Source organism: Tamandua tetradactyla, chromosome 23 (assembly GCF_023851605.1).
Source record: "Tamandua tetradactyla isolate mTamTet1 chromosome 23, mTamTet1.pri, whole genome shotgun sequence".
Lineage (NCBI taxonomy): Eukaryota > Metazoa > Chordata > Mammalia > Pilosa > Myrmecophagidae > Tamandua > Tamandua tetradactyla.
This window is the reverse complement of record NC_135349.1, coordinates 52340249-52360671: the sequence shown is the minus strand read 5'-3', so window position 1 is coordinate 52360671 and position 20423 is coordinate 52340249. Positions and strand designations below refer to the sequence as shown.

Below are 20423 nucleotides of genomic sequence, written 5' to 3'. Positions count from 1 at the left end.
AGCATAAAGGTATAATCAGAGGCTTATAATACAGAATATAGGGGACTTAGAGATACAGAGAAGCTACAGATGGGTGAACCATTAGCTAATAAGGTTGGACTCCAATATAAGGAAATAGATAGGAGTGAAGGTGATTCTCTAGTGGGTCTAGAAGTAATATTACCATATTAAAGATGAATAAGATTGAAAGGGGTTGTATAGATCTACATGTCCCACTGATTCACACTAGAAATATGAATGAGTTCTCGTAAGAATGACTTCAAAGATATGATTTTCTTATATAAAAGTGTTTAAGTACAGGGTACAGGGAGAAAACTGCTATTGCATCCTATGACATATGTTCAAAAGGAAACCATCAGCACTGCCACAGCAACAGAAGAAATAATGGGGGGAGGGACAAAAGCTATAAGGAGGTTTAGATTACCTATTTGGCGAGGATGTGTTTATTGGTTTTCTGTCTCCCGGGAACAATGAAATTATCTAAAATTGAGAATGTTGATGGACTGTGGACTTTGGGCCTTCTACACAATGCCCGGTGAGTGCAGGTGGCTGAAAATGCACTGATGGGGAAGCAGATTGGCGAACCATGGTGTATACTTATGAAAGAAGGCTGTGCTACTACAAAAAGGAACAATGTTGTGAGGGACGCAACAATGTGAATGAACATGTGAGACATTTGGTGAGACAAAATAATCAGAAACAAAAAAACAACAATGGTATGGTCACCTTTAGAAAATGCTTATAAGAAAACAGGGGCCTAGACTGTAAGCTTTTAGAGCAGACACTTTACGTCTGGAGTGGTGATTATTATTTCTGGATTGTGAGAGGCTGTTTTATATATATAACCTGATATTTAGAGGTAAGAACGAAGTCGAACTGGTTGGGGTTAAAGTAATTCAGAACATAGGGGTAAGGAAGACAGTGTCTATATTTTAGAGACACACATACTCTTTGAGACCAATGGAAGAAAGGCTTATTTGATACGGAACTGAAATTTTCTGTAGTGCATAATCTAATCCAACCTACCTGTTTAGTTCATTTGAACAACTGAAACACTGGAAGTGCACAATAAGAAAGAGGTCTTTTAATTCTGTATAGATTATTGTAATGCCTGGAAACATCCTAGAGTATATTAAGCAGATAATCAAAAAATATTGCAAAGTCCCCTGAGGGATGGGAGAAAGAATATGGAAGTATTCCCATCAGAGAATCCCCTGATACTGTACCAAACTTTAGGGACACCCAAATCAACAGGCCATGCCCTCGATTATGAGGTTTACTCTTATGAAGCTTATGTAGGTAGCGGAGAAGCTTAGACTACCTAAGGCATACCTAAGAGTTACTTCTGGAGGACCTCTGCTGTTGCTCAGATGTGGCCTCAGTCTCTCTAAGCCCAACTCTGCAAGTGAAATCATTGCCCTTCCCCCTACATGGGACATGACATTCAGGGGTGAAAGTCTCCCTGTTGATGTGAGAAAGGAAGCCCAGGGATGAATCCAGACCTGGCACCGTGAGATCAACAATTCCAACCTGACCAAAAGGGGGAAAAGAAGTGTAATTAATAAAGTATCAGTGGCAGAGAGAGTTCAAACAGAGTCGAGAGGCTATTCTGGAGGTTGGACTTACTCAAGCTTCAGGTAGACCTTGCTACCTATTCATAACCTGCCAACCCCCAACCCGGACCATTCCAGCCAATCCTAAAGAACACCTAAGGCAATATATAAGGTTTCACAAGGGTTCCAGGCACTAGAGTAACTTGCCAGAAACCTACAACCTCCAGATGGGACCCTGGTCCAGATAAGTCCTGAAACCTAGAGGGCCCAGCCTCTCCAGAACATCAGATAGTTCCATCTCCCTACCCCATATTAGTGACAGACCCTTCCAATATCAAAAATTTAGAATTGCATAGACCAAACAACCCCAATGAGAGGTATGGAAAGATCAAAGGTGATGGTGAAATTATACACAGAAGATAGGACTTAACAAATAAATATGAATGTTGAATCATTAAATTGATATCTCTTTTAGTCACAAGTATTTTAGAGCAGCTAGATGTAAATACCTAAAATTGTGAAACTGTAACCCATGTCAAATTCTGAAATATGTTCTACAACTAATTGTGGTGCTCGGCTTTGAAATGTATAGCTTTTTTGTTTATGTGTTGTCATAAAAAAGGAAGGGAAAAAATTCAATTGTGATGATAAAAACATATTTAAGCCCTCTAGCCTCCTATTCTGAGCAGCTAGAAGGAAAAATACGAGGGGATCATATGTTAGCCCATGATAAACTCTGGGATTTGTCCAGTAACCACTTGTTGAAGAGTACTTTGAAAACTATTGCTTTTTTATTTCTTTGCTTTGTATATATGTTTTACTATACAATAAAAAAATTTTTTAAATGTTAACAGGTATATAATGCATAAAGATGTAATCCAAGACAATACAAATATAAAGGGGGAGGGATGGAAATAGATGGAAGAAGACAGTTTGTACAACACTGAAACTTTGCTGGTACTAATCAAACTAGTTGTTATTAGTTTAGGATATTGATTATAATTACGAGGTAACACAGAAAATAACTAAAAATATATAAAAAAAAGGAAAGAAGAAAAGAAAAGCAACTAAAATTTTTAAAAGGCAGTAATTTTTTTATCACATAGTCCATCACCATATCGTTTTCTTTTATCATCACATAGTTATGTATTCATCACCACGATCATTTTTAGAACATTTACATCACTCCAGAAAAAGAAATGAAAAAAAAAAAACCCATATATCCTATACCCCTCACCCCTCTCTCATTGACCACTAGTTTTTCAATCTACCCAATTTGTTTTTTACTCCTTATCCTTCCCCCTATTATTTAATTATTTTCTGTCCTTATTTCTTTTTGCTCATCTGTCTATACCCTGGATAAAGGAAGCATCAGCCACAACCATTGTCAAAATCAGTCACAATGTAAAAGCTATATAGTTATACAATCATCCCCAAGAATCAAGACTGCTGGAACACAGTTCAACTGTTCAGGTATTTCCCTCTAGCCACTCCAATCCATCACTCTATATACTGCATAAAAATAACCTTCAGGATAACCTCTTGAGTGAAACCTCTCAGCCACTGAAACTTCGTCTTATTTCTCTCTTTCCCCTTTTGGTCAAGAAGACTTTCTCAAACCCATGATGCTCATCCCCAGGAGTCACGTCCCACATTGCCAAGGAGACTCACAGCCCCAGGAATCATGTCCCATGTAAGGGAGAGGGTGTGAGTTCAACTGCTGAGTTGGCTTAGAGAGGCCACATCTGAGCAACAAAAGAGGTTCGCTAGGAGTGACTCCTAGGCATAACTATAAGTAGGCTTAGCCTCTCCTTTGCAGGAGTAAGTTTCATAGGGGTGAAGGCCAAGATTCAGGGCTTGGTCTATGGAATTTGTTGTCCTCACTGCTTGTGAAATAGTAGGAGTAATTGAGGAACAAAAAAGCATAAAAAACCCAAATAGATAAAGGGCAGAAGTGAATTCTTTCTTCTCAATTATTACCTTAAATATCAATGATTAAGTTCCCCTATTAAAAGGCAGAGGTGGTCAGAATGGATGAAAAAGCAGGATCCATCTATACATGTCCAAGAGTGACTCACTTTAGGTATAGGTGTTGAATCTGTAATTTAAAGTCATCCAATGAAGAAGAGTCTAGGACTGGATGATTTCACTGCTGAATTTACCAAATGTTTAAGAAGATTTAATACCAATCCTCAAACCATCCCTCAAAATAAAGAGGAGTGATTACTTCCTAGCTCATTCTATGAGGATAGCATTACCCTAATAACAAAGACAGCACAAAAAAAGAACACTACAGGCCAATATCCCTTATCAATACAGATGCAAAATTCCTCAACAAAATACTGGCAAACAATCCAACAATATATTAAAAGGATTATGCATAGCAACCAGGTAGAATTTATTCTAGAAATTCAAGGATGGTTCAACATACAGAAATCAATCAATATAATACACAAGATTAATAGAATGAAGGAAAAAAACCACATGATCATTTCAGATGTGACAAAATCCAACATCTTTTCTTTATAAAAACACTCAGACAACTAAGAATAGAAGGGAACATTTCCAACATGCTAAAAGTCATTTATGAAAAACCCACAGCAAATAACATACTCGATGGTGAAAGACTGGAAGTTTTCTCCCTAAAATCAGGAACAAGATAAGATACCCACTGTCACCACTGTTATTTTACATCATACTGGAAGTTCAAGCCAAAGCAATCAGGCAGGAAAAAGAATTAAAAAGCATTCAAATTGGAAAGGAAGAAGTCAAATTATCCCTAGACACAAGATGACATGCTCCTATATACTGAAAATACCAAAGAATCTGCAAGCAAGCTACTAGAACTAATAAATGTTCTATCCAAAGTAAATTTTATATCCAAAGTTGCAGGATATAAATGTTAAATCTAAAGTTGCAGGATATAAGATGAACATGTAGAAGTCAGTTGGATTTCTATATATCAATAATGAACAACCTGAACAGGAAATTAAGGAAAATTCCATTTATAATAGGTATAACATTATACCCAGGAATAAATTTCGCCAAGGAGGTGAAAGCTTATACAATGAAAACTACAAAACACTGCTGAAAGAAATTAAAGAAGACCTAAATATTGGAAAGATATCCTATGTTCAGGGATTAGAAGACTTAACATTATTAAAATGTCAATACAGGCTAAAGCAATCTACAAATTCAGCATAATCCCTATCAAAATGCCAGAAGCTTTTTGGCAGAAATGGAAAAGATCATCCTTTTATTTATATGGAATTGCAAAGGGCTCCAAATTGCCATAACAATCTTGAAAAACAAGAACAAAGTTGGAGGACTCACACTTGCTGATTTCAAAACTTACTACAAAAGCTACAGTAATTAAAACAGTATGGTGCTGGCATAAGAAATAAATATATAGACCAACAGAATAGAACTTAAGAGTCCAGAGATAAATCCACACATCTCTGGCCAGTTGATTTTCCACAAGGGTGCCAAGTCCAATCACTGGGGGAAAGAATAATCTCTTCAATAAATGGTGCTGGGACAACTGGAAATCCATATGCAAAAGAATGAATCTGAATACAGTATGATCTCACTTATATGAAATAATCAGAATATGCAAATTCACAATCAGAACGAATATAGGTTATCAAGGGCTGGGTAGGGGGAGGGAATGAAGAGATAATGCTGAATTGGTAGAGAGCTTTTGTTCGGGGTGATGGAAAAGTTTTGGTGATGGATGTGGTGATGGTAGCATGATATTGTGTATGTAATTAACTCCAGTGAATTGTATACTTGAGAGTGGCTAAAATGGGCAGTTTTAGGATGGATATATTTTACCAGAATAAAAACTTAAAAAACAAAACAAAACACAAACAGCTATATAACATAAATAGTGAACCCTAATGTAAACTATGGACTACAATTAATGGTATAATTATAATATCGTTTCATCAACTGTAACAAAGCTATAATAACACAAAGTGTTAAAAATAGGGAAAACTGTACATGAAAGGGGTATATAGGAACTCAAAATTTTCTGCATGATTTTTTGGTAAACTTACAACTTCTTTAATAATAATAATAATTAAAAAAAAGATTCCCTATGGGTTCCTACCTTTCACTATAAAAAAAAATAATTCAAAATGGATCAATGACCTAAATATATGAGCTAATAGCATAAAACTCCTACAAGAAAACGTAGGAAAATACCTTCCGGACATTGTAGTACGCAGTGGAGTTTAGGATTTTATAACAAAAGCTCAAGCAGCAAAAAGGAAAGAAAAGGTAAAACGGACTTCATCAAAATTTTGTACATCAAAGGTCACTATCAAGAAAGTGAAAAGATAGCAAAGTGGAAGGGTAAGAAGGCGGAGACGGTGGAGCTCCGCAGGCTGGAGCTTGCTGAATTAAAGCAGGAATGTTGTGCTTGCAGTGGAAACCAAGGGAATAAAAGAAGTCCTCATCACAGGCTCCAGACATATCTTGCAGAGCGTGCTAAGGAAGAGGCAAATGGAGAAGAGGTGCCAGGGGAGGAAACAGGAAGAACCACAGCCCATGGGACTGCCTGTCACAGACAAAGATGCCCCTGAAGAAACGGCTGATGTGTCAGCCGAGAAGGAAAACAGTGAAAATTACATCGAAAATATCACAGACTGTGAGAACACAGAGGGGAGCGATTCTGTGTACCTGTGAGCCTGCAGAGTAGGGAAGCTGCCCCGGCACTGAGCATTCCAAACCTGCGGTTAACCTGGACAAGTTACAGGAAAGAGCTCAATGATGCGGCCTGAATGTTTCTTCAGTCTCCAGAAAGTCTGAAGATGATGAAAAGCCAGGAAAGAGGACCAAGCAATCACCACAAGTTCAGCTGCACGTAGAACCATACGAGATACAGAGGCAAAGAGCAGGGTGCTGCGGGAATGCTGATAAGAAGCTCCTGGGGCGGTTCCTCTGCCCTGTCCTTCCTGGCCACAGCCCCGCCTGTTCACAGCCCGGCACCAGGACCCCACCTCACTATGAGGAATGTGTCCCAGGTCCATTCGTGGACTCCAGCAGTAGTTTCACTTACTACTGTATGAACTTTAAGATTGTTTTTGTTTGTGTGTTTTTAATTATTTGGCTTTTTAATTAGAATAAAAAAAGAACAGAAAAGAGGAAAAAAAGAACAAAAAGACAATCTACAGAATGGGAGAAAATATTCGGAAACTATATATATATATATATATAATAAGGGTTTACTATCCAGCATATATGAAGAACTCCTGCAGCCCAACAAAAAAAGAAACAACCCAATTTAAAAATGGGCCAAGGATTTGGATAGACATTTCTCCAAAGAAGATATTCAAATGGCCAGTAAGTATGTGAAAAGAAGCTCAATGTCATTAGCCATTAAAGAAATGAAATTAAAACTACACGATACCATTTCACACCCACTATGAAGACTATTACTAAAAAAATTGAAAATAACAAGTGTTGGTAGGATGCGGGGAAGCAGGACATTGTACATTGTTGATGGGAATGAAAATGGTAAGCCATCATGCAACAGTCTGGCAGTTCCTCAGAAAGGTAAACACAGAATTAGCACATGACCCGACAATCCTTCTCTGTGACAGTTAAGTTCATGTGTCATCCTGGCTAAGTTGTTTGGTCAAGCAAGTACTGGTCTGATTGGACATTTCATGGGCTTAATCAGTAAATGATTGCATCAGTGGCTGATTTCACCTACGTTCAATTGAGCAGATTGCCTTCAGGCATGACAGAAGTATCATCCAACCAGCTAAAGGCTTTAAAAGGAGAAGTGAGCATTTCAGCAGTCAGAGGGGAGAATTTTCATCTCTACTTCAGCCAGTCAGCTTCTCCTGGGGATTTCATCAAGGACCTTCAACAGAGTTCCCAGCTCATGACATGCCCTACAGAATTTGGACTTGCCCATCCCCAGTCACGTGAACCAATTCCTATAATAGCTCTCATAATATTTACATGATAAATACATATATATGTACATATCTCCTGTGGTTGTTTCCCTAAAGAACCCTCATATACCTTCCCAGGTATAAACCCCAAAGAATTGAAAGCAATTCTAGAATTCTGAATATGGCAGATATTTGTACATCATTGTTAATCACAGTATTATTCACAACAGTCAAAAGGTAGAAGCAACCCCAGAGCCCATCCACAGTTGAATGGATAAACAAAATATGACTCAGTCTATTATTCAGCTGTAAAAAGAAGTGAAGGGCTAGTCCATGCTACAACACAGATGAACCTTAAAAACATCATGTTGAGTAAAATAAGCCAGACACACAGGGACAAATACTGTATGATTTCTCTTGTACGAAAGACTTAGAATAAGCAAATTCACAGGGACAGAAAGTGGAATAGTGATTGCCAAGAGTCAGGGGAGAGGGGAATGGCAAACACTGCCAAATGAGTTTGAATTTTGGTTTGGGATGATGAAAATAGGTGAAAGTTACATACTCTTGCCAATGTACTTAATGTCAAAAAATTGTCCACTTAAAATGGTTAAAATTACTTTATGCTATGTATATTTTACGACAATTCAAAACACATGGATTTTTATACAATGTGCACACCCTTTGTCCCAGCACCTCAAGGAATGTAACTCACGGAAATAATCGACATGCACAAAGATGCAGAGTCTTGGCTGCAGCTGTTAGCACAGTGAGGCTTGGAAACAAGCAGAGGCAGGGGGCTGGTCAGAGAAGTGGGAGCTTGTCTGTCCAGTGGGCACCGACACCTTCTAAAGGGAAGAGCAGAAGAGTTTGGGCACTGGCATGGGCAGATATGCACAAGACATCACTCGGAAGAAAAGCACCTTATATAACACCTTGTACAGTAAGATTCCATTTTGGATAAAAATATAAAGCCATAGAAAAACCTTATCAACATGTTAACGTGTGCTAGCTCTAGATGAGGGGATCACGAGTGACTTTTGCTTCATCTCTGTTTAACTCTATTTTCTAGTTCTTGTATAGCAAATTATATCACTTACCTATGGGGTTTTTTTTCCTTTTTTAAAAGTATGATCAACCAACAGTCTCAGAGCCAATACAGAAATGGTCTCAGAGCCAATACAGAAACTGATTACTACGCATCTCTCTAGTCAAGAAAAAAACTAGATTTTTACAAGAACCCAAAGAGTTTTACTTTCTAGATTCAATTCTACTGCTCCCCACTTTCTGGAGCTCTGGTTAGAAATAAGTCGTCAAACTTTCATCCTTAAAGGATAATTTCTAGTTTGACAGAAGGAACCCAGAGGCCCCAACCCATCTTTACTACAGGGTTTTTCTAACATCTGTTTTTAAGCCTGGAAGACTTCAAGCTCAGATTATACTCAACAGAAAAAAAACCAGCAATATTAGTCCTTAGTGAGTGAGAAATGAGGGGGAAAATAGAACCAAGAACAAGAAGGTTCCTGGAGTGAGGGAAATAAATATTAGAATTTCTACCTATTTACTTTATCCTTTAATTTTTTCCCCATTTTATAATGTACATAACATATCACTAAAGAAGTATATGATCAAAACTGATTTTAACTAATAGGGATGTGGGATCAAAAAAGTCTGGAGACCATGGAACAAGATTATCCTGGGAGTACCATAGTCTGGAGATCACACCGTCAATTCCTAGCTATCTCCTTAAGGGAAAGGCCCAAGCATGCCTATGTAACCATTTCTTGGCTGAGGTGCTGGTGCCTGGCCCACTGGGGGGAAGGGAACTAGGTCACTGGGAATGCAGCCACAGCTCTTCCCACCCCTAGCAAGTCCAGGCCACGCGCGACACAATGGAGCCTGGCTCTGGAGAGAGCAGGAGACCTGGCAGGTACTGCTGGGCCCATTCCCTATGGTCTATAGATAACTGGGCAGGAGGAAGTCTGCTGGGAGACAGATGAGCGCTTCCCCCAGGGTTCTCCTGACCACCCCACCCTACCCCGTCCATCATGCAGGGGCCCTCCACCCCAGCCGGAAAGCAGTCACCTGCCATCAACCAGAGCACTGGAGGAAGATCACAATGTTAACTTCCTGATCTTGATCATTGTATGCAATTATGAAAGAGAATATTCTTGTTTTTAGGAAAAATACGCCAAATATTTAGGGGCAAAGAGGCATTATGCCTGCAACATACTCTCAAATGGTTCCAAAAAAAATAACGTACAGGTATACAGACTGATTAAGAAGATGAGTCAAATGTTAAGGTTTGGGGAATCTAGGTGAAGGCATGCAAATCCTTTATACAATTTTGCAACTTTTCTTTATATCTGCAATTATTTTAAAGTACAAAATTAAAAAAATTTTCCAATACAAGTTGTTCTCCCTTATCTGTAAATTGTCCTGACATAATCTGAGAGTGCAGAGACCCTACGAGGGGGGGGGTCTCATGATAATCATGCAAAGTAGATAAATGATCCTAAGTCTGATTTTCCAATAGGTTTTTCCTTTTAAAAAATTGGAAGAATAATTGCCTCTACCTTATCTTAAATCAGGCTCTAAACTTAAAGCAGAGGTTTTTCTTTTTATGGTTCTGGGCAATTACCTATCTGCTCTTGATGTCTTGAAGACACCTAGAACGTATTAGCAAAATCACTTTCAAAGAATAATTATTTGCAGAAAAAGAAACATAAATGGCCAATAAACATATGAAACCACACCATAAACCCAGGAAAGCAAAAAGCCAACAGGTGACAACTTGTAATTTCAACCAAATTACAAAAGAAAAATTGAGTCTGGTGATGCCAGTTACCAAGTGTTAGTAAGGATGTAGGGAGACAAGAACTTTCAAGCACTACTGGGAAGAGTGTGAACTGGTACAACTGGCGAGGAAAGCAATTTGACACCATCTCAGTCAAGACAAAGATGCATACCCCACACACCAGAAGTTCTCCTTGGAAGAATACATCCTAAACTCCTGAGCTAATTTCTGCACATACGCTCAAGAAGACACAGAGAATGCTAACTGAAGCCCTGTGGCAAAAAATGGACCACAATTTAAACATCCACTCACACAGAAAAGGACAAACGTAATATGTTCACACATTAGGGAAACACACAGCTGTTGACAAGTCAACTACATACACATGTATCAATATTCTGCTAAATGTCACATAGTCTGAAACATTATTAATATATATCTTTAAGATATACAAAACTATTCTAAACACTTCTTAAGGATACACAGTATGTGATGAAAGAAAATTATGGACAGGAAAAGTACACACCAAGACCAAACAGAGGTTATCTCTGGGGAAGGAGGGCAGTGAATGGGGTTGAAAAGGGGCAAAAAGGGGACTCGGATTATTTTTCCTTTAAAAACAACAAAGGAGAAGAGCTGAACCAAAGTATATTGTTAGCATCTGTCAAATACGGGTACTAACTTCACGTGTATTTCCTTCTGTCTCATCTGCATTGTTTACCACTTGCATTTACTGTCCCCAAATTCTTTTTTAAAAATAGATAGCCTGTTAAAATTCATCATTCAAAAAGTTCCTACCTGTGTGAATATATCTCAATAAAACTGCATTAAAAATAAAAAGTTCCTACCAATTTGTTAAGAACAACCAATCCAATAATAAATTGGACCAAAAATAAAGAGATAATGCATAGAAAAAATACAGACGGTCAATAAATACATTTTAAAAGGCTCAACCTTACTAATAACTAAAGAACTGTAACCCAAAATGGTGTGCCACCTTTCCCCTACCAGATGAGCAAAAACTTTGAAGACTGGTAGCACCCAGTGCTGTGAGGAGAGAGAAACTGGGCACCTCCATACAGTACTGGTGGGAAGGACAAGAACAAATGTGAGGAATACTAAATTTGTACAACACTGGATTTTTTAACAGCTTTATTGAGATATAATTCCCATACCACACAATTCACCCATTAAAAGTATACAATTCAATGCCTTTTAGTAGATTCGCAGAGTTGTACAAACATCACCACAATCAATATTAGGATTTTTCTCATTACCCCTAACAGAAACTCTGTACCACTTAGCCATCATAGCATTCCTAATCTTTCCACCACTCCCACTAATCTACCTTCTTTCCCTACAGACTTACCTATTCTGGACATTTCATATAAACGAATCATACAATACATGGTCCTGTGTCTGGCTAGTTTCACTTAGCAGAATATTTAAGGTTCACCCTGGTTGTAGCACATATTAGTACTTAATTCCTTTTTATTTCCAAATGATATTTCATTGTACGAATATACACGAATATACCATATGTTGTTTATACATCTATCATTTGATGGGCATCTAGGTTGTTTCAACTTTTTAGCTATTATGAATAAAGGTGCTATGAACATTTAGGTACAGGTTTTTGTGTAGACTTACGTTTTTGTTTCTCTTGGGTATCCACCTAGGAGGGGAATTGCTGGACCATATGGTAATTCTATGCTTAACATTTTGAGGAACTACCAGACTTTTCCACAACAGCTCCTCCATTTTACATTCCCACAGCAGCATGTGAAGGCTCCAATTTCTTCATATTCTTGTCAACACTTAGGATTTCAGTCCTTTTTAAATTGCACCCACCCTAGGTGTGATGCAGCATGTGCTTTTCATTTGCATTTTCTGGATGACTAATGATACTGAGCATCTTTTCATGGGTTTATTGGCCATTTGTACAGCTTCTCTGGAGGTCTATACAGATCCTTTGCCCATGGTTTAACTGGGACATTTGGCTTTTTATTAGGACCTACTAAAATTTCTAATGTGAACACTAATGCTCCCTCTCATAGAAATACAGCACACAGAAATAATCTCATGTGAGCTAAAGCTGTGTGTTCAAGGACCTGCCCTGGGGTTCTGTTTATTAAAACAAAATGCTGGACACCTAGGTGTCTATTAATAAGAAACCAGTTAAATTAATTATGGAACATACACACGGAATACCACATAATGATATATACTAACCTGATAAAATTTCTATGGTATTTAAATGATTTTTTATAAGTTGCAGAATATATATAGTAGAATCCCATTTTGTTCAAAACTAAATCAACGTGTTTGTCGGTTTACAGAAATATGCCTGTATAAGCAGAAGAAAATTCCTGGGAAAGCTCTGCACCAAACCAAAAAGTGGGTATCTTGGGAAAGGGAGAGGGTGGTTGGAAAAGGGAAAATGATCTTTGTCTTCTTATTCTATGTAATTTTTAAGTGATTGGATTATGAGTGCTACTTACTTTTTTTTTGCATGGGCAGGCACCGGGAAACGAACCCAGGTCTCCGGCATGGCAGGCAAGAACTGTGCCTGCTCAGCCACTGTGGCTCACCCTATTCACTTTTAAAATAGTTTTTTTCACATTTTTCAAATAAAATATTTTCAAAATTAGTTCAGTAATAGGTACCTTTTTTCCTTTTTTTAATCACCACGGTACCCCTAATGCCTAACACACTGAACTCTTGGTATCAACAGACACTCAATGAAGATGTGTTGAATAAATGAAGAGCAGTTATTTTTATTTAAGAAGATAATTCTGTTATAGTACACACTTTAGTGACATGGTTTTTCACTTGCCATGGCTAAATTATAAGCTAATAAACGGGGTAGATCACTTACGTGATTGAGAAAATATTGCACGATTATCTCATGACCAGCAGCAGCTGCTTCCATCAAAGGAGTAAATCCACATATCGGTTCTCTGTAAGACAGAGACCCAAGTCAGACGATTAAAAAAGGGAAGTTCACCTGAAACCCAGAGACACCAATCTCTCCAAAAACATCAACTAGTTGCATCTCCCTTCCCCATAATGTTAACACCTCTTCTCAACATGAAGAAGTCAGAACAGTCATTGCCCAAATATCCCTGAAAATTGGGAGAAGGATCAAAGGAGAGGGAGGAATTGTAACAGAGAAGATAGGATCTAACAAATGACTGTGACTCCTAAATCACTATATTGATATTTTTTGTTGACTCTAGTGTTTTAGAACAACTAGAAGGAAATACCTGAAATTGTAAAATAATAACCCATGCCACACATTGAAATTTGCTCTACCAACTACATGTTAAACTGAACTTTGAAATTTCTCACTTTTCTGTACATATTTCACAACAAAACATGTTAGGAACAAAAAAAAGAGAAGTTCTGCCCTGGAAAAAGCTTTCCTGCCAACACACAAGAAGTCCCATCCCTAAGCATAGAGGTATCTCTCTTGCTCACGAGAATTAACATGGTGAGAACAAGAAAAGTTACTATGAATAATCAGCTTCTGGTCTCTATCCCCAGCTCTGGTCTTCTGTACAAAAGACAAATCTGTCTCCCTATCTTCCCTGTATCTAAGCTGTTTCCACTTAATTCATATCTCCACAATAATCATGCTCAAAAAACGGCTATTGCTGTTGCTTGCTTATAGATAGCTGAGCGCCTCCTTAACCAGCTGTGTCAATCCTACCTGTTGAGTCCAGTGCCCTTCATGAACCCTTCCTAAGAGCTCTGGCACCACAAATCTAACGTGTCTTTACTGCACTTAGTGCATTATGCTTATTCTTTCTGCCTGATTATAATTTAGTGCTATCTTCAGAGTGCTTCACAAAACATGCTGCTCTAGAAGACAGAAACCAAGCTAAACACTGTTTTTCATCCATTCTATGACACATTTTTACCTTTTAACATCTCTGAAGTGTGAATGTGGCTTTCAATCAACAGGTGAGTTGAATTTTAAATGGCTACATTTTTTTCTTTCTTAGTGGCACATAAAATTACGGGGTGTCTTATGATGGACACCATTGGTTGCAGGAGTGCATGTACAGGCAGGTGGCGGTGGTGGTACTTGCTGTGTTGAATGTGGATTATCCTTACATGCTTTAGACAACAATACAATTTCCCCTTTATAAAACTCAGGCTTTTTTTTCAAAGCATCACCTCATCTGATATATACAAAAGGCAAGTAGGAGAAAAAAATAAGTATTTGCTACATGCCAATTAAATGCCATGCTCTGTGGCAGGCCCCTGGCATATCAGAGGGTACAGAAGCCTTCTAAAAACTCTATGATATGGGAATAGCTACCCCCAGTTTTCAGATGAAGGAAATGAGGTCAAAGAGCTTATCTGACGGCCATCAGCCATGGCAGGACTCTTGCCACTCTGCCCTTTAGTCTTGAGCTCTCATACCAAGGGAGGGGGTGTTCAGAGCTCGGCTTAGTGGTGCCTATAGCTGCCTCCTTACAGACAGATGTGAGCAAGCCTCCTCCTACGGCCATCTGAGGTTTTGTTCTCACCTCACATTGGCATTTGCTCCGCTGTCCAAAAGGAACTTGACCATCTGCGGGTGCCCAGCACTGGTGCAGTGGAAGAGGGCAGTCCAGCCTTGAATATCTTTCATCTCCAGCTCAGCACCTTGCTTCAAAAGGGAATGCACGTTACTGCCTCAGGGGCTCTGCTCGAGGTGGGTGCACCTCAGGCTGATGTGCTGAAACAGAGCGTGACACAAGCATGTGCACACACATGCACACACACGTACACCATGGCCACATCTCTGCCCAAGTGGACTTCTGGCCTGAGTCACCTGGTGGCTCACCTGAAGGAGGAAGTAGGCGATGCTCTCGTTGCCGCAGCTGGAAGCCAGCATCAGGGGCGTCTGCCCCTCTGGGGTCGGCACGTTCACACTCACCCCTGCCTCCAGCAGCAAGTGCACGATGGTATCGTGGCCAATGTAGGAGGCGTACATCAGCGGGGTCCAACCACCACCATTCTTCTTATTCAGGTCTAACTCCCTCCTAAACAAACATGAGACAGGCTAGTTGTGTGCCACTGCCCACGGGGGCTTACCAGGGCCAGTAGCAAGGCCGGGCCGAGAGAAAGATGGGACAGAGTAGCCTGGAAACAGAAGTTATCTCCCATCTTGGACATGGTCTAGAGAAAGGCAGACAGGGAAATGTGCGCATCTGCTTACAAGACTGCCTTGGGAAAGGCTACAGTCCTCAGCATTTGGCTCCCTTTTCTGATTTCATATTTTCACCTGCCTCTCCTATCCGAAGACCAGTTAGACAGACAGTTTTCAGCTGGGGCAACTATACCTCCAGGGTACATCTGGCAATGTCTGCAGACATTTTGGGTTGTCACAACCAGAAGAGGAGAGCTACTGGTATCTAGTGGGTAGAGGAAGGGATTGCTGCTAAAAGTCTAAATGTACCAGACAGACCCCTCACCCCACAAAAAGGAATGATCCAGCCCACAGTCATGCTAAGATTCAGAAACCCTGACCTAGAGCCCTAATCTGTTTCCCAAAACGACTGGACCCCTTGTCCAGAGCTGGGCAGAGAGGGGCAATAAGGAGAGAGGAAGGTGACTCAGACAACTGACGAGTCCCACTACAACAGAGCCTTCCTTTCTCACTTCACCCTACAGAAACAGTCTGGGAAGCTCCATAACCAAAGAATCCTCTTTCTCACTGATTTCTGTTAAAATTCTGGAAATGCATTTTCTCACACACGCACACAAAAATGTAGATATCTCAATCTGCAGTACGGGGTTGGGGTATGGGAATTGCATTTTAAATAACACCCCCTTCCAGAGTAGCCTACACAGTTAATGTCCCCACAGGCCTTTGTCCTTCCACAATTCCTGTCTCCAATGGAGGAACAGCTGACAGCCCATCCACATAATCTGTGGCTCTCATGGGTATATGCCCATTAAGCTTTATCAGACAATCACAGACTAGAATCAACTCTTGCTCCTGAGCCTTGCGTGCCCAGAGTGCCATTCTGAAAGTCTGGAATCCAGGAGCACAGCTGCCATCACTGCCTGGAGTACCGGACAGAGATGCCTTTGGGAACAGAACTAGGGTGGATCCAGTTCATCCTTATTGCACTGCCTTCATGTATGAAGTATCTGATTTCTTTTGAAAGGGGGAGCCTGACCCCTGCAAAGGGTCTCTCTGCACCCTCCCACCTCACTTTGATCACATTTTCTCTTCTCATGCCCCTAGCTGCCTGAGGAACTCTGGTCTGCACTTACTGTGAAGAAGCCTCCATCTTGGCTAATGTCAAAATTTTCATCACACACAAACACTTCCCCTCCTTTGCTCCACAGAATTGCGGCCAACAAAGGCTTAAAACTGCGCCCTGCCCTGCATCGTAACAGGACACCCAAAATCCTACAAGTCTGAGAATTCCAAAGGAGCTGAATTACAGTTGGGAGTTTGTAATCGTATGAGAGGGTGAGCTGATGTGACACTTGCAGAAAGTGTACCCTAGATCATTTTTTAGTAAGGTAAACTGGTGCTCGATTAGCCAGTGTTTATAAGTGGTAGCCACAACACGAGAACTGGAGATGTGGGGCATCAGTGAGGCTTTGCTTTAGCGCAGCAGAAAGTGGAAGAGGCACAGGCAGGAATCATCCAGGTGTGGATGCAGGCCACTTCCCCAAGTTACTGAACAAGAAATGGGAAATGGAATAAACGCAAAAATATGGGGGGAGAAGTGAGACAACTTATCTTCCAAAATTTACATCAAGTATCATATTCTTCTAAGAACAAGACAGAACTGAAAGCCACTGGTGAGAGCTTTTTTGTGATACTGAAACTTGATATACATATACAGATCAGTAAGAAGAGCAGATGGGCAGTCAGCTCAGGTGGCAACCCTCCATGTGGTGAGATAAGAACCCCTGCCTCTCTTCTCCCCTGTGGCAGAAGCTAGAGACAGGAGCAGGGAGGAGGGGTTAAGTTGAAAACTTCCAAGAAAAGACCACAGGGTTATCAATTTCTGCCTTTCTTTTTTTTTTTTTTTTTAAAGATTTCTGTAAGTAATTAGCAAAAACCATAAAACTACTCGGCTAAAGCAAGTATGAAATGTTTATAAATCTCTGAAAAAAAAAGTTTAAGCCGTTCCTTTTCATTTTAGGAATAAAAACTGCCTTCCTTAGTAATGTCCAACATAAATCATTGCTGCCAACTGCCCAAGAAAAATGGGAGCTGATTTACCCCTTCTGGATTAATTGCTCATAATTGTCGGCAAAGCCACAGTCAGTTACTGATGTTTTTCATGGTATCGTAAGTAACTGAAGCAGTACTAAACAGTAAGCAGAATGTGCACTTCCCGAGCTTCCTCACCGCTGAGCGCATTCCTTGACCACCTCGTACTGGCCGATGGAAGCGGCTGTGTGGAGATCCAAAGGCACGTCCAGCTCCTCCCGGCCGACCTGCGTGCCGAGCCCGTGCCACATGGACAGGCTGTGGTTCAGGAGCTCCGGCTCACTGGCTTCATCGCTGAGCTCGGACATCGCTGCGGAGGGAGGCACAGGGTTAGGTTTTCCCAGGGAATGGAACGACATGCTCATACTCCTGCCCACAGGAGGATGGTATGGCCCTGCCCCACTGGCTAACACTGAGGGCAGTCGACTCCTGGGACTAACTTACTGCAGGGGGTGAATAGTGTCCTCCACAATCTGTGTCTACCCAGAAACCCAGACTGTTGTATTTGGAAAGAGGGTGTCTGCAGATGTAATTAGTTAAATTCAGATGCAGTGGGCCCTAATCCAATGACTAGTGTCATAAAAAAAAAAACACAAGCAGACAGACAGGCAGAGAGAAGGCTTTGTGAAGACAGAGGCAGACACTGGAGTTACGCTGTCATCAGCCCAGGTGCATCTGGAACCACCTGAAGCTGGAAGGGGCAGAGAACAGAGTCTCCCTTAGAGCTTCTGGAGGGAGCAAGGCCCTGCCAACACTTGGATTTCGACTTCTAGCCTCCAAAATTGAGCGAATAAATTTCTGTTCTTTTAGGCTACCCAGTTTGTGATAATTTGTTGTGGCAGCTCTAAGAAACCAATACACTTAAGTGAAATGAATAAAGTGACTTTTGTATGACAAAATAATAATAGGTACCTCTGTGAGAAGCACCCCAAACCAGTAACGTCATATGGCTTAGGCAGTTCCAATGCACTAATACTGGTAAGCTTCTTACCACAGACAGAGAAAGAGGAGCATATATGGTGAGTCACATACAGTAGGGTATACTTTCCTTTGTCAATCCACAGGCCCCAGGTTCTACAAAGCATGAGCTTTTGAGTATGAGGCTCTAAAACGCTCAGTGAGCATGACAATGCAAGATTGATCAAATCAGCTATTGGATGTGGTGGAAACCATGGAGTTGGGGTCAGATCAACACTTAGCTCTGCTACCAAGCATCTCCAAGGCCCCAGCACTGCCGAGAGAGGACACTCATCCATCTCACACTCACAGGAAGGGGGAAAAAAAAACAAACATGGGAAGAATGGATGAACAAACTGTGGTACATCCATATGATGGAATGCTAGTCAGCAATAAAAGGGAGGAAAGAGCCACTGACACAAGACACAAATGTATCTCACATGCATTACATTAAATGGAAGAAGCCAGATTCAAATACCTACTTGTTGCATGAATCCATTTGTATGACCTTCAGGAAAAGGAAAAGCTAGAAAGTTGGAGGACAATTCAGTGGTACCAGGTGCATTAGGGAGAGATGGAGAAGTCAACCACAAAGGGGCAGCCCATGGAATTTTTTAGGGTGACTGATCTGCTCTGTAACTTGATTGTGGTAGTAGATACACGACTCTGTGCATGTGTCAAAATTCATAGAACTGAACACAAAAATGAGTGAATTTTGCTGTCCATAAATCTTAAAAACAAAACAAAAAAACCTGGGAAGTAAGCCCCTAGCACAGCTAATGTCAACCTATGTGTCCCCTGGAAGTAGAAATGACTCAGGGGGAGGCTGGTAAGTTTACCGCAAGCCAGGATGCAGGATGAGTTTCAAGATGACCAGCTCTCATTCTAAAAATCCTCACCAAATCAAGGCCAAGTCTCATTAACTCCCTAGTTGGAAACCTTAGGTACTAAGAGACATCTGTGTTCTATCTATTCTGTGTGGAAAAGAAAAAGGAAGCAAGTGTGAAAAACAAAGACAGTAACGTCACTTTCAGACAGCCTAAAGTCCCCACTGCAAGCTCACAGCTGCCATAAGGACTTCAGTCTCTCCTAAGGAATGCTTCCAAGCCCCAGGTCCCACCAAGACTGACAAGCGACCCATATGAAGAACAAAGAGTCTGCAGTCCCTTAGCGAGATTATGTGTACATGTAACATGGCATGTTCCGAGCAAACCCCTGAGTCTTTTCTACTTCCAGGGGACGCATAAGTTGACATTAGCTGAGCACTAACTACATTCTAGTTTCTGTGCTAGGGGCTTACTTCCCAGAATCAAGATGTCTTCATTCTGGCAGGGGCCAGAATTCACCCGGCCCCCTCACTTCGCAGATAAGACACCCTGCCCTCCGCAGTCCTGGCAACAGGGCCGCGTAAGAAAACAAACACGTGGGTCCGCACTTCAGGGCTCTTTTCAGTACACATCTCGAGCCTTCTTTGGAGGTCTCTTCTACTCCATTCGTCTGTTCCTAGGTGGGGCTCCCCATTTATTGGCCAATCACGAGTCTGACAGCCCGCGGAGCACAGAGGGACGAGCAAAACCAGACCCCCGCCCAAGGAAACTACAGAGGAGGAGCGAGGCCAGGGGGCCACGGAGCCCCTCTCATATTTTCTTTACCATGCTGCCACAGGACGTTCCGCTACAATGGATGCGGGATAAATCACTAACGGGATGGGGATAACGTTCATGCATACATTTGGACACACGTAGAATATTTTTTTGCCTGTTTCTTCCAGAACGTAGCTCCCGGACGTCGAACTACCGAAGGGACCTTTTCATTGTCACTCGACCCTTCGCTTTTTTTTTTTTCTCTTTTTTTCTAAATTGTATCAGTTACTTTTAAAACAAATGACAAACTGTTTGTAGCTTACAAAATACGATGTTGGGGACCCACTGCCACGCCCACCGGGAAAGGGCTCGGGGGGAGCCCCTAAGGCGACC

At 40.9% G+C, this 20423-nt stretch overlaps 1 protein-coding gene, 1 long non-coding RNA gene and 1 pseudogene across 4 annotated transcripts in view; 2 read left to right on the top strand and 1 right to left on the bottom strand.

Moving 5' to 3' along the window:
- LOC143667568 (uncharacterized) overlaps nt 1-20423 on the top strand; it is a 250942-nt gene that overhangs the window by 46820 nt on the left and 183699 nt on the right. The gene's annotated exons all lie outside the window — the stretch shown is intronic.
- Nucleotides 1-20423, bottom strand: part of ANKS3 (ankyrin repeat and sterile alpha motif domain containing 3) — a 99307-nt gene that overhangs the window by 78387 nt on the left and 497 nt on the right. The window contains exons 2-5 of one of the 3 annotated variants that reach the window (XM_077141907.1): nt 17629-17800; nt 15094-15292; nt 14795-14916; nt 13135-13216 (exon numbers count right to left, since the gene is read on the bottom strand). In XM_077141907.1, coding sequence (XP_076998022.1) covers nt 13135-13216; nt 14795-14916; nt 15094-15292; nt 17629-17798 — 573 coding nt within the window. In that variant the 5' untranslated portion in view covers nt 17799-17800. Of the gene's footprint in view, nt 1-13134; nt 13217-14794; nt 14917-15093; nt 15293-17628; nt 20415-20423 lie in introns of those variants that run through there. The other 2 variants (XM_077141906.1, XM_077141908.1) reach the window with 2 other exon arrangements.
- On the top strand, nt 529-6566 carry LOC143667815 (SAP domain-containing ribonucleoprotein pseudogene; annotated as a pseudogene).